This window comes from Budorcas taxicolor, chromosome 20, assembly GCF_023091745.1.
Source record: "Budorcas taxicolor isolate Tak-1 chromosome 20, Takin1.1, whole genome shotgun sequence".
In the NCBI taxonomy this organism is placed as follows: Eukaryota; Metazoa; Chordata; class Mammalia; order Artiodactyla; family Bovidae; genus Budorcas; species Budorcas taxicolor.
This window is the reverse complement of record NC_068929.1, coordinates 61,641,832-61,656,494: the sequence shown is the minus strand read 5'-3', so window position 1 is coordinate 61,656,494 and position 14,663 is coordinate 61,641,832. Positions and strand designations below refer to the sequence as shown.

The 14,663-nt window shown below is 45.3% G+C and overlaps 1 protein-coding gene across 1 annotated transcript in view; it reads left to right on the top strand.

Annotated features, from left to right (window-relative positions):
* OTULINL (OTU deubiquitinase with linear linkage specificity like) overlaps window positions 1-13,959 on the top strand; it is a 29,937-nt gene extending 15,978 nt beyond the window's left edge. The window contains exons 2-8 of the mRNA XM_052659208.1: window positions 6,478-6,637; window positions 6,726-6,757; window positions 6,858-6,949; window positions 7,857-8,006; window positions 10,082-10,210; window positions 11,092-11,361; window positions 12,362-13,959. Coding sequence (XP_052515168.1) covers window positions 6,478-6,637; window positions 6,726-6,757; window positions 6,858-6,949; window positions 7,857-8,006; window positions 10,082-10,210; window positions 11,092-11,361; window positions 12,362-12,535 — 1,007 coding nt within the window. The 3' untranslated portion in view covers window positions 12,536-13,959. The remainder of the gene's footprint in view (window positions 1-6,477; window positions 6,638-6,725; window positions 6,758-6,857; window positions 6,950-7,856; window positions 8,007-10,081; window positions 10,211-11,091; window positions 11,362-12,361) is intronic.
* Window positions 13,960-14,663: the final 704 nt, after the last annotated feature.

Genomic DNA, 14,663 nt, shown 5'->3' with positions numbered 1-14,663 from the left:
AGCGTGAGGACTCTGTGTTATTCTGAGTCCTGGCGGGGCCCCGACACCAGGACGTGTAACCTGTGGGCCTAGACAAGCTGACAAGTAACCTTTCCCAGCAGCAGGGCATCGTGCCACTGGACCCTGAACTCCCTGGAGCCAGAGAGTGTGTCTTTGCACATCAGTGCCTGCTAGTCCAGCTCCCAGCCCAGGGTGGGAAGTAGAATAACCAAGGGATGAGGGGCAGGAAAGGGGGCCTTCCGGGGCCCCTCCCTGTCCACTGAACCACGTGGCCTCAGTTGACTCCTCTCTGCGGCACCCCTACCCCTCCACCGGCCCTGCTACAGAGAGCCTGCAGGGATGTCCTGGGGCGGGGCGCCTTTCCCAACCCCTCTCCCTGATTGCTTCCTAATCCATTGGTCTCTCTTGGCCAGTCTCCTGCTAATTAACCAGAATATGGCCTTGAAGCTGATAGAAATAGCTGTTGTATTTTTTAAGTTTAAAAGTATTTTTGACCTTGAAGTTTCAGGGCTTTTTACAATTATTTTGTATTGGGGTATCAGTTCAGTTCAGTCGCTCAGTCGTGTCTGACTCTGTGACCCAAACGGATAGCAGCACGCTAGGCCTCCTTGTCCATCACCAGCTCCCGGAGCGTACTCAAATTCATGTCCATCGAGTCGGTGATGCCATCCATCCATCTCATCCTCTGTGATCCCCTTCTCCTCCTGCCCTCAATCTTTCCCAGCATCAGGGTCTTTTCCAGTGAGTCCTCTCTTCGCATCAGGTAGCCAAAGGATTGGAGCTTCATCATCAGTCCTTCCAATGAATGTTCAGGGTTGATTTCCTTTAGGATGGACTGGTTGGATCTCCTTGCAGTCCAAGGAACTCTCAAGAGTCTTCTCTAACACCACAGTTCAAAAGCAACAATTCTTCAGCCCTCAGCTTTCTTTATGGTCCAGCTCTCACATCCATACATGACTACTGGAAAAACCATAGCTTTGACTAGACGGACCTTTGTCAACAAAGTAATGTCTCTGCTTTTTAATACGCTGTCTAGGTTTGTCATAGCTCTTCTTCTAAGGAGCAACTGTCTTTTAATTTTATGGCGGCAGTCACCATCTGCAGTGATTTTGGAGCCCAAGAAAATAAAATCTGCCACTGTTTCCTTTTTTCCCCCATCGATTTGCCATGAAGTGATGGGACCGGGTGCCATGATCTTTGTTTTCTGAATGTTGAGTTTTAAGCCAGCTTCTTCCATTCTCCTCTTTCACTTTCATCAAGAGGCTCTTTGGTTCCTCCTGGCTTTCTGGGTTAGTTGGAGTATAGCCAATTAGCAATGTCCTGCTAGTTTCAAGTGAACAGCAAAGGGACTCAGCCATACATAAACACGTGTCCGTTCTCCCCCGAACTCTCTTCCCATCCAGGCTGCCACATCACACTGAGCAGAATTCCAAGGGCTGTTGTTCGGTCGCTCAGTTGTTGTCTGACTCTTTGCTCCCTCAGGGACTGCAACACCAGGCTTCCCTGCCCTTCACTGTCTCCTGGAGTTTGCTCAGATTCGTGTCCATTGAGTTGACGATGCCATCCAAGGAGCAGAGTTCCGTTGGCTGTAAGGCAGGACTTTGAAGTTTTTAACAAGGTGATTTTACCACGTGATCTGTCCCAAACATCTAAATTAAACTGCCTTTTCTGTCTTGTAGCTCAGGCCTAGCTTCCACCGCCCAACCCCCCCACGCCCACTCTGTAGCCCTTGATCTGCCACCTCTGCTTCAGGAGGGTGGCAGTGGGCCGGGCCCCGGGGGCAGAGGAGCTGAGGGTAGGGGGAGTGATGCCCTGGGGCGACCTGGGGGGAGTGGACAGGGTGGAGGCAGGAGGCCAGCCAGACCCCGGGGGTCTCCAGAAGAGTGAGCCTGAGCCTCAGGGCAAAAGGGCTATCAGTGTCATCACTCAAGTTTCCGGCTCTTCTGTGTCTTTTTAAGTTTTGTTTTCAGGTTTGTTTTTTTCTTTTTGGTTTCCTGTTTGAATTATTTCAGTTTTGGTACATTCTAGTGAACGGAAACAAAAAATTCTGAGTAGAATTTTGCCACACAAAAAAAATCCAGGAGCTTTAAATTTTTTCAGTTGTAGCTAGTGGTCTCGTCGGTCACAGGTGGGATGCTAGTGTCAAGGTGGCCACACTCTGGGCTGCAGGAGGCTCTGGCATCGTCACCCAAGGAGATCGCAGCTCCCTGGGTGTTCCTTCCGGGCGTCTGTGTGTGTGTGTGTGTGTGTGTGTGTGTGTGTGTGTGTGTGTGGTGGTGGGGGAAATGGGGTCTCCGCAGGTGGTAATGCTGGGGATGGGGTTGTGGGGAACGCGTGAGACCTAGTTCACCCACTTTCCAGCATCACAGAAATGCCCCATACTTTATATATTGCCTCATTTTCAGCCACCACCCAGGTGGTCCAGCCCAAAAGTGTTAAAGAAATCTCATTTTTATCTCTTGATGAGCCTTAAAAAGGATCAAATCCATAATTCCTGGCAGCGCTTTTCTTCACTGCCAGACTCCCCCCACCCTGCCCCCCAGTTCCCCTTGTTTCTGACCCTTGTTCTCCCTCCTCTGTTGATTATATTGAAAGACTAAGTCCCTGATAGTGGAACTTCTTTTCCTGTTAGTCCAGGGGGCTCCCCCCGAAGGCCAGCTCATTTGTGAGGGTGCCGGGTAGTGGAGGGGAAGTGGGGCAGGCGGGTGCTGACTTCCGTCTGTCTGGCTGGCCCGGGGGATCCCAGGAAGAGTCTGACGTGGAAGATCTTATCCCCTCTCAGCTGCTTTTGGGGAAATAAGATCTGACTCATGAGATCGTCAAAGCTGTGATCATGATAGTCTTCTGCTCGGCGCCTCACTTGTGTTGTTCTCCTCTGTGTCTGTCATTTGGAGTTGTAATCCTGTTACAGGATAATTTTTTTTTTTAATTTTCTTTTTAAAGAGTATTTTCCACTTGCTGTAGCAGAGCTGATTAAAGGTCCACTCAGCTCTGTCCTTCAGAGGCAGGTTGGGGAGTGATACGGTGTCCAGCATGACCTTGCCCGGGTTTGGACTCCAGCTTTACGGGTTATTTAATCTTTCTCTCCCTTGAAGTGTCCTCAGGTGATAAAATAATAATGAACATGGGCTGGGTACTTCCTGTGCACCTGACTGCGAGCTCAGCCTTCAACTGTCTAGCAGCTCCAAGAGGCGGGTATTACCAGTGTAATGGTAACAGCGCTCCCTGCATCCTGGCACTGGGGGTCCTGCCCTGCCCCCCGGGGTGAAGGAACAGACACTTTGGGGCATTGAGTCCCCCACCCCATGTACGACAGGATCAAGGCAGGAGCAAATGAGACAATTCCTATGAAACACTTGCCACAGAGTCTGACACGAAGCTCAAATTGTAGCTCTTTTAATTAATTTAATTAAAAATCATACTTTTTCCTACTAAAACACTGTGTTTCCTCTCCTTTGACTGAGAAGCCTCATTCCTGATAATGTTTGCGTATGAAGGTGTATGAACACCTCCGGTCGTCTCTAAGCCGCAGGCCCGAGTCCTGCTGGTACCCACAGCAGCGCCCACTGTCTACTCCCTGGCCCTTCTTGGTCTGAGTTATTGACCGACACCTGTGGGTGCCCTGGGCCGAGTGAATACAAGGACTTTAGGCTGCTGTTCCCATTTTTCCCGAGAAGGGGCTGTTTAGGCCTTACATGATTTTTTCTGATAAGTTGATCAGATCGTCCTTTCTCCAAGTTTGGAGGCAGGGTTTAATTTTGAGGATTAGGGCAGGAGGCTAGGGAAGTCCATGCGTGTGGGTGCAGGTGTGGGTGTGAGGAGACCATAGTCTGCAGTGGGTCCCCACGGAGGCCCTGGCAGCTGCTGAGAGGGCTCAGGCTCAGGAGAAACCCCCATTTCAGGGGTCTCAAATACCCCGAAGGGCAGGGCAGTACCTTTTAAGAATGGAGTATGTTGGTTGGAGTCCGTGACCAATGAGAGCCGTGCCCAATGGAGGCTCCGGCCCAGGGCCTGGAAGCACTCCATGTCCACAGAAAACCAGGACGACCCAGTGGGATGTAGGCAGATGCTCTACAGGGGTCCCCAACTTCCAGGGTTTAATGCCTGAGGATCTGGGGTGGAGCTGATGTAATAACAGAAATACACTGCACAGTAAATGTGCTTGAATCATCCCCAAACCATCCCCCCTCCCTAGTCTGTGGAAAAAAATTCTTCCTTGAAACCTGGTGCCAAAAAGGTTGGGGACCGCTGCTCTAAAAGGCTCTTCATGGAAGAAGAAAGGTGACTGTTACTGTGAGAAAAGCATCACCAGTCCTGGCTTTCGGGAAACGAAGGCTCGTCTGTGGTGGGAGTGTTAACCGATGGTTTGCTTCGGGAGGCATCCTGGCAACATCTGTCACAGCTGAAAGTGTGCACACATCTGGACCCAGAGTTCCCTCTTATAGAAATTATTCTAAAAGACACCATGAGTCCACAGGGCTGGTGGAGGGGAATGTTTGTAAGATGCGGAAACTATCCAAACACTCATTAACCAGTCAGTGACTGTGTGCACATACAATGATCCGCCTTTTTACTGTGATGTTACATACACATCCTTTCAGAGGAATACCGTAGAGTTTTTAGTAAAAATCTTACCTTATAGGTGCAAATGCATTACAGCTTACATTTCGAAACAGTTCATTAAAATTTTTCATAAATTGCTGCTGTTGCTGCTGCTAAATCACTTCAGTCATGTCCGACTCTGTGCGACCCCATAGACGGCAGCCCACCAGCCTCCCCGGTCCCTGGGATTCTCCAGGCAAGAACACTGGAGTGGGTTGCCATTTCCTTCTCCAATGCATGAAAGTGAAAATTGATTAGCTGCTAATTATATATTTACTCTAGTCATAAATGTCTAGGCAAGAGTAAATATATAATTAGCAGCTAATCAATTGTTCTGAACAGATATGCACCTGCTCTTGAAAATGTACTTGTCCATAGTTACTTGTTAGCATGTTAGCATGGGGAAAACATCTTAAAGGGTATGTGATGTACCCTTTCTTTACTGAGAGTATATATATTTCCTTCTAGAGAATGTATATCAACTTTATTGCTTATGATTAAAATTGTAAATTCCAAATCCATGAGGCTTTGACTCCAGTTAATCATTGGACTTTTTTTTTTTTTTTTTACTATGGGAGGGAACTGCTTCACAGTGAACCCCAGGAGGTTTGGCGACTATCCAAAATTCTCTTCCTTATTTGTACTTCGGCATTTTACATCTTTGAACATAATACAATCAGGAATCTGTTGCAGATAGTAAAATATTGCAAGTTCTCAGTTTGAGCTTTCCGGGCCAATGAATTATCCCTCTGGTCACATGAGGAATCGTAGTGGACCCCGTAAGCTGCACACCTACATCCACACACGTCTCTTCTAAGTGGCCCCCTTTCTGGAAACGATGTCCCTCTCCATGCCTGCAGTCTGAGCCTCGTCCTGGGCTCAGGTGATGCCCTGTGTCATGGCCCGTCATGACCGAGAAGTATCAGCATGGGCAAGGTGGAGGGGGCACGGCCTGAGGTCCCCGGGGTTAGGGCTGGGTGCTGAGCAGACCCCTTGATCATTCTTGGATTTAACAGATCTTCTACACAGGGTGAGGTGCACTGTGCTGGTTCTTAACTAATTTCATTTCCTCGTTGTCCAGCGAGGTCAGTATTTTGACTCTCATTTTATAGTCAAGACAATCTAGGGTCAAAGAAGTGAAGGATCCCACCGTCACACAGCTGAATAAGCCGGGGAAGACGGGTTTTATATTCAGCTTTGAGGGATTCTGAAACCCATGCTCTTTATGTTCCCTATTCCTCTTGAATTTTGTAGGACAAAGATATGTATGACACTGATTATTCAATATTTAGATTGAATTTTTAAATGCTCTAAAAATGTCTATCTAAATCAGTGATGACTCTTTACAGGTAAAATTATCCAGTGTATTTTCTTCCCCTTAAATAAAGCTGCTGCTGCTGCTAAGTCACTTCAGTCATGTCCAACTCTGTGCAACCCCATAGACGGCAGCCCACCAGGCTCCCCCGTCCCTGGGATTCTCCAGGCAAGAACACTGGAGTGGGTTGCCATTTCCTTCTCCAATGCATGAAAGGGAAAAGTAAAAGTGAAGTCGCTCAGTCGTGTCCGACTCTTAGCGACCCCATGGACTGCAGCCTACCAGGCTCCTCCGTCCATGGGATTTTCCAGGCAGAGAGTACTGGAGTGGGGTGCCATTGCCTTCTCTGTTAAATAAAGCAGGCTTGTGTAATTGTACTTCATGATTTTTTTTTTTATTGAAGTCTAGTTGATTTACAGTGTTAATTTCTGCTGTACAGCAAAGTGAGTCAGTTATACACATATATACATACCTTTCTATATTCTTTTCCATTATGGTTTATCCCAGGATGTTGAGTATAGTTCCCTGTGTGCTATAGTATTATTATTACATTTTTGTAGGAAATGACCAAGTTCACTCCTGGACACTAGTCACCAGCCAAGCCTTAGATACCGCGTGGAGAGTGGTGAAGTGGTCGGTGACCTTGGCAGTTTCGCTCTTGGCAGCCATCCTCTGCTACTTCAGAAGGCTACATCTGCATTTAGGGTACCGGCTGAAATGGTATGTGGCTCTGTCATCTTTAAATTTCAGAAATGCCCTCGCTGTTAAAAATAGAATTTTGATGTTACTATTTCCATTTATCTTTTAGGTGGATTGGATATCTGCAGAGAAGATTCAAAAGTAAATATTTTCACGCCTGTGTTTCCTTATTTTAAGAGAGGGTTCAAGAAGGGAAAGGGAAGGGAAAAATTCACTGCCGTGTATTTTCGGTTTGGTTCAGGGAACCTCAGCGTGGAGGCGGAAGTTGATTTACTCAGTTATTGTGCAAGAGAGTGGAAAGGAGAGACACCCCATGCCAAGCTGATGAGGAAGGTGTGTGTCTGTTTATTCAGGTCGTGGTGGATGGAGAATTTGTGTGTAAAAATCAGGAAACTTGCATTCCACTATGCTTTACCAAATATGGAGCCAGGAACAGCCGTGGCTGCAGTTAAAAGCCAAACAGCCGCTAGGCATCACCTTCAGACCTTTCACCTAGCCCTGGGGCCTTCGAGGACTTGGGTAAATTAGGCCTGTAATTTCAGGACACTTGAGCATTGTACCCTCTTCAGCTCTCTCCTGGCCAGGAGTATTAAAACATCTGCAAGGGGCTTCCCTGGTGGTCCAGTGGCTAAGACTCCCAGTGCAGGAGACCTGGGTTCAATCCATGGTCCCACATGGCACAACTAAAGATCCCACATGCTGCAACTAAGAGCCAGCACAACCAAATAAAGATATATTTTTAATCTGCACATGCATTGGAGACTTCTGTCCTTGAAGGGATCAGGCACCTTGACATAAAATATTTTGAGGGTTTTTTTTGGAACTTTCCATCAGACCAGTCTTGGTAAATATCCCCAGCTGTGTTGTCCAACCTTGTCACTAGTAAAAGCCAAAAAAAGTCAAAAAGGAAAAAGAAGTACTTTCCAATTACTCTTTAGCATGGACTTAAAAGTACATATAATAGTTTTTACTGCAGTCAGGTTGTAGCCATCCTCTCCCCACAATGACATTCCCTGACTGGGCTTCCAGGAAGTTATCAACTAAAATAGCATCACATGGACTCTGTACACACAAAAGCCACTTGAAAATTACACATGGTCACATTCATAACCCATACTGGTTCTGTTTCTGTTGTCCACTTTATTTGGGAGTAGTGCCTTGCTAAAGATGCCATGAATTAGCTTCCTTTAGTCTCTTGTCCAGTGGAATTAAGAACAGCTTTTTCCTCTGGTGCCAATAGGCTTACGAGGAGCTGTTTTGGCGGCGGCATATTAAATGTGTTCGACAAGTCAGGAGAGACAACTATGATGCCCTGAGGTCCGTGCTGTTTCAGATCTTCAGCCGGGGCCTCGCTTTCCCATCCTGGATGAAAGAAAAAGATATTGTGAAGGTACGTTAGGTCCTCACGCTGGAAATTTGGCAAAAGTCATGCTGATAGGAACTGCAACAGAGTCTGGGGTCTTTTGCGGGTGGTTTTGTATTGTACACAAGGTGTCAGGAGATTGAAGGTCCTTTAGCTCAGTCCTCTGTCTCTCTTGCCAGTTTGCAAAGAAATCATCTCAGATAGTCGTACTCAATTTTGTTTGTAATGCCAGCATTTTTTCTTGAGAAGGGCGTCTGTCTTTCGTAAGTAAAGTCCTTTAATCCACATTTCTGCTCTGGCTATTTGAGCATTGACAAGCACAGTGTGTAAGCGCCATCCCAAAGATGCCCTCTTATCCCTTTTTTGTGAATCGTCTCTCACCCCAGGCATCCACTGATAGGTTTTCTGTCCCTTTAGTTTTGCCTTTTCCAGAATGTCAGAGAAATGGAATGACCCATTGTGTAGACTTTTGAATCTGCCCGTTTCACTTAGCATAATGCATTTGCAAATCATCTGTTGTTCCATGGATTTGTAGTTCAGTGCTTTTATTGTTGAGTGGTGTTCCTTCATATGAATAGAAGACATCTTGTTTATCCATTCATGCTTAAGTTGAAGGATATGTGGATTGCTTCCAGTTTTTAACAGTTATGAATAAGGCTGTTACAAATATTCCAATTCAGGATTTTGTATGAATGTAAGTTTTCATTCCTTTTGGGTAAATACCTAGGAATGAGATTGCTGGGTCACATGACAGGTTTTTCTTTAGCTTTGTAAGAACCTGCCAAGTCTTTTCCTAAGCGGCTCTGCCATTTTGCCTTCCCGCCAACAAGTGAGTTCCAGGTGTGCTACCTTCTCAGATTTTTTGTTTGCTTTTTAGCCATTCTAATAAGGATGCATTTGTATCACTGCTTTTGGTTTGCATTCCTCTAACAGGTAATGATATTGAACACCTTTTCAGGTGCTAATTTGCCACCCACATTGCCTCCTTGGAGAAGTCTTAGTTCAAATCCTTTGCCCAATTTTTTAAATTGAGTTTTAAGGGTTCTTTATATATTCTGAATACAAGTGCTTTATCAGATATGTCATTTGCAAAGATTTTTGCCCAGCCAGTGCCTTTTTTTTTTTTTCATGACAGTGCCAGGCAATATATTCTTGATGAATAACCTTAATTTTTATTTGAATGTAATATGCTTATTACATAAGTGTGAGCAAACTCTAGGAGATAGTGAAGGGCAGGGAAACCTGGCATGCTGCAGTCCATGGGGTCACAAAGAGTTGGACATGACTTAGCAACTGAACGACAACAATATGCCTAACCACAGATGCACATTTAAGGATGGAGAAGCAAAAAAATATAAAGTATATGCATATATATAACTCCACACGGTCTATTTCCTTAACATCTTTTACTTAGAGTTGTTTTATTGGTAGTTTAGTTTAACGTAGCAGTTGTCAAGTGTATGCTGTGTGCCAGCCCTGCTGCTAGTTGCTGAGGACAGAGAACATAGCCAAGACCCTGGGGTCCACAAGCTCAGCAGGGTGGAAGGTGGATCAGATGCTCACAATGGATCTGATTTTTATGCATGCCATGATCATATTTAATCCAACAAGAGTCCTGAAAAATGGATAGGATTGTCCTTCATTTATGGTGGAGGATGCGCTAAGAGGTAACATAACTAGCGCTGGTTGAGTAACCTCTCAGCAGACCAGTGAAGAGCTAGGTTTGAACCACAGAAAGCATCCTTCTATAATCCATGTGTTCCCTGATGTAGTGGGTTGGCCAGTTACTCTAATGCTGTTTGGTTAAACATAATTTCTAAATGGATATACCTAGGAAGTCTGGGAAGTTTATGTAAAAAGATTGTTCCTGTAGACATAGTGTTCATTCATGTTTTCATCTGTTGTGAAACTGTGAGTATCAAGAAGGTGATCCAAATCAATCCACAGATCTAAAGAGAGACTATGTTTTACTTAACTGTCATTACAATCGTTTACACTGACGAATTCTAAATGAGATAAGATTACCAGCTGTGCCATATTCCGAGCTGTGTGTCAGACACGCTGAGATACTGACCACTGTTGGCATCTACTTCCTTTTCAAGCTTCCTGAAAAACTGCTCTTTTCGCAAGGTTGTAATTGGATCCAGCAGTACAGTTTTGGTCCTGAGAAGTATACAGGTTCCAATGTGTTTGGAAAATTACGCAAATGTGTGGAATTACTGAAAACACAGGTGAGTCTCCAGGGGAAAAAGACGAAGAATAAAAGCATGCATCCCACACGCAGCCGCTTGCCTCCTGTGTCAGGCATGTCACTGTGTGTCCCATGAGAAGGAAGTGCAGGCAGAAACACTTGTCTAGTAACTGACCATTTCCTTTCCTGCTCTTCGTTCTCCTCGCAAATAATGATCAAGAGCAATGTTGTTCTACACGGTTGTTAGGTCAGTTATGGCTAACTAGCCAGCCAACCTTAACAATCACATACTTTTGTTTTTCTAGAAAAATGTGGTATGAGGTCCAGACAAGACAGTGGGAGATGCCCTTTAGAATGCACTCTGTTAGTAATTTGGGGACAGCACAGATATTATCATTTGACTAAGAGTTTTTCCTGCTTTTTACTAGACACAGATTTTAGATTGTTGAAATGAGTCCTCCTTGGGAAATGCCATTTCAGTGCCACGGCTTTCTGATCTGTAAAACTAATAAAATGAATAGTCTCAACCCTGTAACATTATTATGAGGATTTAATGAGCAAATACCCATAGATTGCTTTATACTCCAGTGGTGAAGTGCTGAAGAATGCTAATTAATACTCTTTGTCACTGGACTATCCTTTGTGTAATCCGACATCCTTAGAGGTAGCTTTAGGAGGCTGATTTCTTTAGTAGTCTACCTAGTAGGCAGTGTATTTTTGAAAAAATATCTAAACTACTTTGTTGTTGTAAAAGTAATCAATACTTAGGGTTACAACAATCAGTGTCAAAAGATATGAGATGAAAAGTTAATGGGTCCACTCATTAATCCCTGGTTTGTTTTACAAGTACTTTAAAGATTATGCAATGGTGTGTGTATTGACCTTTCCCTTCTAAGTTTCACTAAACATCTGTGTTTTTAGTGGATTGAATTTAGTGGAATTAAAGATTATCACAAGAGAGGAAGTATGTGCAACATCCTTTTTTCTGATGCTCTCCTGGAATGTAAACTTTATGAAGCACTGAAGTTCATCATGCTCTATCAAGTCACCGAGGTTTATGAACAAATGAAGACCAAAAAGGTCATCCCCAGTCTTTTTCGACTGCTGTTTACCCGGGAAACCTCATCTGACCCCTTGAGCTTCATGATGAATCACCTGAACTCTGTCGGCGACACGTGTGGACTGGAGCAGGTAAGCGGGGCAGAAGAATCGTGTGTCTGATGGACAGTGCTGGCAATACGTCAGCATGTAGGTGACTGCAGTTTACTGTCAGCAGTGATAAAACCCACTACAAAGAGTGGCATGTGTGCTGAGTTGCTTCAGTCGTGTCCGACTCTGCGACTCCATGGACTGTGGCCCACAAGGCTCCTCTGTCCATGGAATTCTCCAGGCAAGAATACTGGAAAGGGTCGCCATTGCCTCCTGCAGGGAATCTTCCTGGACCAGGGATTGAACCTGGGTCTCCTGCATTGGCAGGTGGAGTCTTTACCACTGAGCCACCCGGGAATCCTGCAAAGAGGTGGTGGGTGGGTATTACCGCCCTCCAGTCAGGAAGAGTGATACAAGCCTTCCTGCCCCACACCAGCTGCTGTGTCTTTGCAGTCCGGTAGCCAGCCAGCAGCAGTGCCAGGCACCTGTCTGACCTTCACGCTGCCTCTCAGGTGGGAACAGGCTCTCCCACTACAGAGGTTACCTGGCAGGAAGTCCAGGTGCGAACTGAGATAACATTTGGGAAAGCATGTGGTACTTAGTGCAGGTAAAGAGAAGTTACTGAAACTTTGAAAGTCCAGACAATGCTTTTCTATGCCCATAGCAAAGGGGCTTTGTTTTGCTTTGCTTTCCTAGGAGGTACTCAAAATTACCTGACATTTTAATAAAAATTAATTCATTTAAAATGATTTTTTTTTTAAGTTGGAAAACAGGATAACTCTTATTTGCAAGCATTCCTTTATATTTTTTCCAAACAGCTTGCCCTGTGATCCCCCTATGGAGACCTTTCTCTCTTTGTCCCCTGCCTTCAATGCAGACGTCTTCCATGTCTGTCCCCAATTCCACACCCACGCACGGTTCACATGTGGGTCTGGCCACGAGCCCATCATGTCACGAGCTGCAGAACACTCCCTCTGCTGGAGGGGAAGGCGGGCATTTGGGAATGTGCACCCGTGACCTTTCTTTCATCTCCTCCCCACAGATTGATATGTTTATACTCGGATACTCCCTGGAAGTAAAGATAAAAGTGTTCAGACTGTTCAAGTTTAACTCCAGAGACTTTGAAGTCTGCTACCCAGAGGAGTCGCTCAGGGAGTGGCCGGAGATCTCCCTGCTGACCGAGAACGACCGCCACTACCACATTCCTGTCTTTTAAGTCAGGCTGGACTGGGCACCAGCTCTCGCCAGTGACAGAAGTCACCCTTGCAAGTAATGTTTCTAGAAAACCAAAGCTGGCATTGCTGCCCGGGAAGGAGTCAGGACCTCCCTGTCCAGGAGCACAAGTACCCTGGACAGGGGACCCCCACGGTGCCTTTCCTCTGTTCTCACTGGTTTCCTTCAGCGCAGCTGCACTAACGGGTTTGTGGGCTGGTGGTTTGACCTTGTTGGTGAAGACTCTGGTCACTTCACACACAATAGGGCACAAGGACATTTAGTCTGAACAAGAACAACAACAGGAAAAAAGTGAGAAGAAAAGGACTACGGGAAAAGGACCAAAGGGAAAGAATTTCTTTGGCTGTAACCTTTATGTTCTTCCTAGGAATCTTGTCTTTGACTGATTTGGGATCTTCATAAACATGGCCTTATTTTATAAGCATTACCTTCCCAGAAATCTCTGTGGTATAGTGGTTTTCCAGAACCCTTTGATTAACTTTAAAATTGTGTGTGTGTGTTTATACTCACATGCACATATACATGTATAGTTTTATATATACACATCTAAACACGTACATACACATAGCCACTACTTTGTAATGTTGTACAATTTGTTTTATATCTCTTTACTTTTTTTGTTTTAAACTGTTGCATCTGGCCAGTTTAATATGTTTTATGTAGACCAAAAAGACATTCTACAGATTAAGGCAAGTGAATGACAATTATGGAACTGTCACAAAAATATTAAACTGGTGTATTTTACGTGTATTTACATGTGTATTTAATTTGTGTAGGTAAAAATTACGCTTGCCTTCCTCCTCCTCCCCCCCCCCCCAACCCCGTATCTGTATTCTAATCCCGGGAACCTGTGAATAGGTTGGGTTAAACGACGAAGGAGAATAAGATTGCAGGTGGAACTAAGGTACTAATCCACTAACTTTGAAATAGAGAGAGTGGTGCGGGTTCTCCAGGTGGGCCCAGTGTAATCACAAGGGTCCTTAAAGTAGAAGAGGGGACTTGGGAGAGTATCAGTCGGGGGAGATAGGAGGAAGCGACGAACGGTAAGACAGAGACGGACGCAAGGCAGTGGTTTTGTTCACTGAAGCAGCTACAAGGAGGACGTTACTGCAGTTACATGAAGGAGCCACAAGCCAAAGACCGTGGGCGGCTTCTGGAAGCTAGAAAAGGCCAGAGAACACGTTCTCCCCTAGAGCCTCAGGCAGCAACGAGGCCCTGCCAACACTTTGATTTTAGGCCCGTGGAACCCGTGTCAGACCTCTAACCTAGAGACCTGTGAGATGATAAGCGTGTTGTTAAGTTGCTAAGTTTGTGGTTTGTGTTACAGCCACCGTAGACAACTAACATACTCAGGCTCGCTAACTTCTCATCGTCTCTATTTTGGAAATATTTTTCCAGTTTATTTTGGCAGTCTTTATTTTGGAGGTACTTTGCTAGTCCCATTTTGTATTTTGGCAAATACAAAGTAACTTTTAAAATCCTGGCTAATGGGATACTATTTCAAAGTTACAAACCCCTTCTAAGAATGAATTACTTATTAACATATTTGATGCTAATGTTTTCTCATGTTTCCATTGGTTACTGTAAATAAAAAGGAGGTATGTTAAATGCTGCAGTCTATGAAACTAACATTTAGATACTTCTGTAATGGGGACACTCACCTGCATTTACCACATAAGCCAGTGTTGGGCCTGCTGCCATTTTGTCCTCTGGGTGAAGAGCTGAAGAGTTTCAAGCTCAGACCCAGGGGCTTTGCAATACCTTGAGAGCCGCACGAAGCAGGATCTCTACCGCCTTTCTTGATCTCTACAGCCCTTGCCTGCATCTGTGGGTTTTCATAACCTCTGGGCTTCCCTGGTGGCTCAGTGGGTAAAGAATCTGCCCGCAATTCAGGAGACCTGGGTTTGATCCCTGGGTCGGGAAGATCCCCTGGAGGAGGGCATGGCAACCCACTCCAGTATTCTTGTCTGGAGAATCCCCACGGACAGAGGAGCCTGGCGGGCTACAGTCCATGCCATCACACAGTCTGACATGACTGAAGCAACTTAGCATGGCACAGGCAGCTTATAACTTGTCACGTTATCAGCCCCATGATGTTTATCCTTAACTGT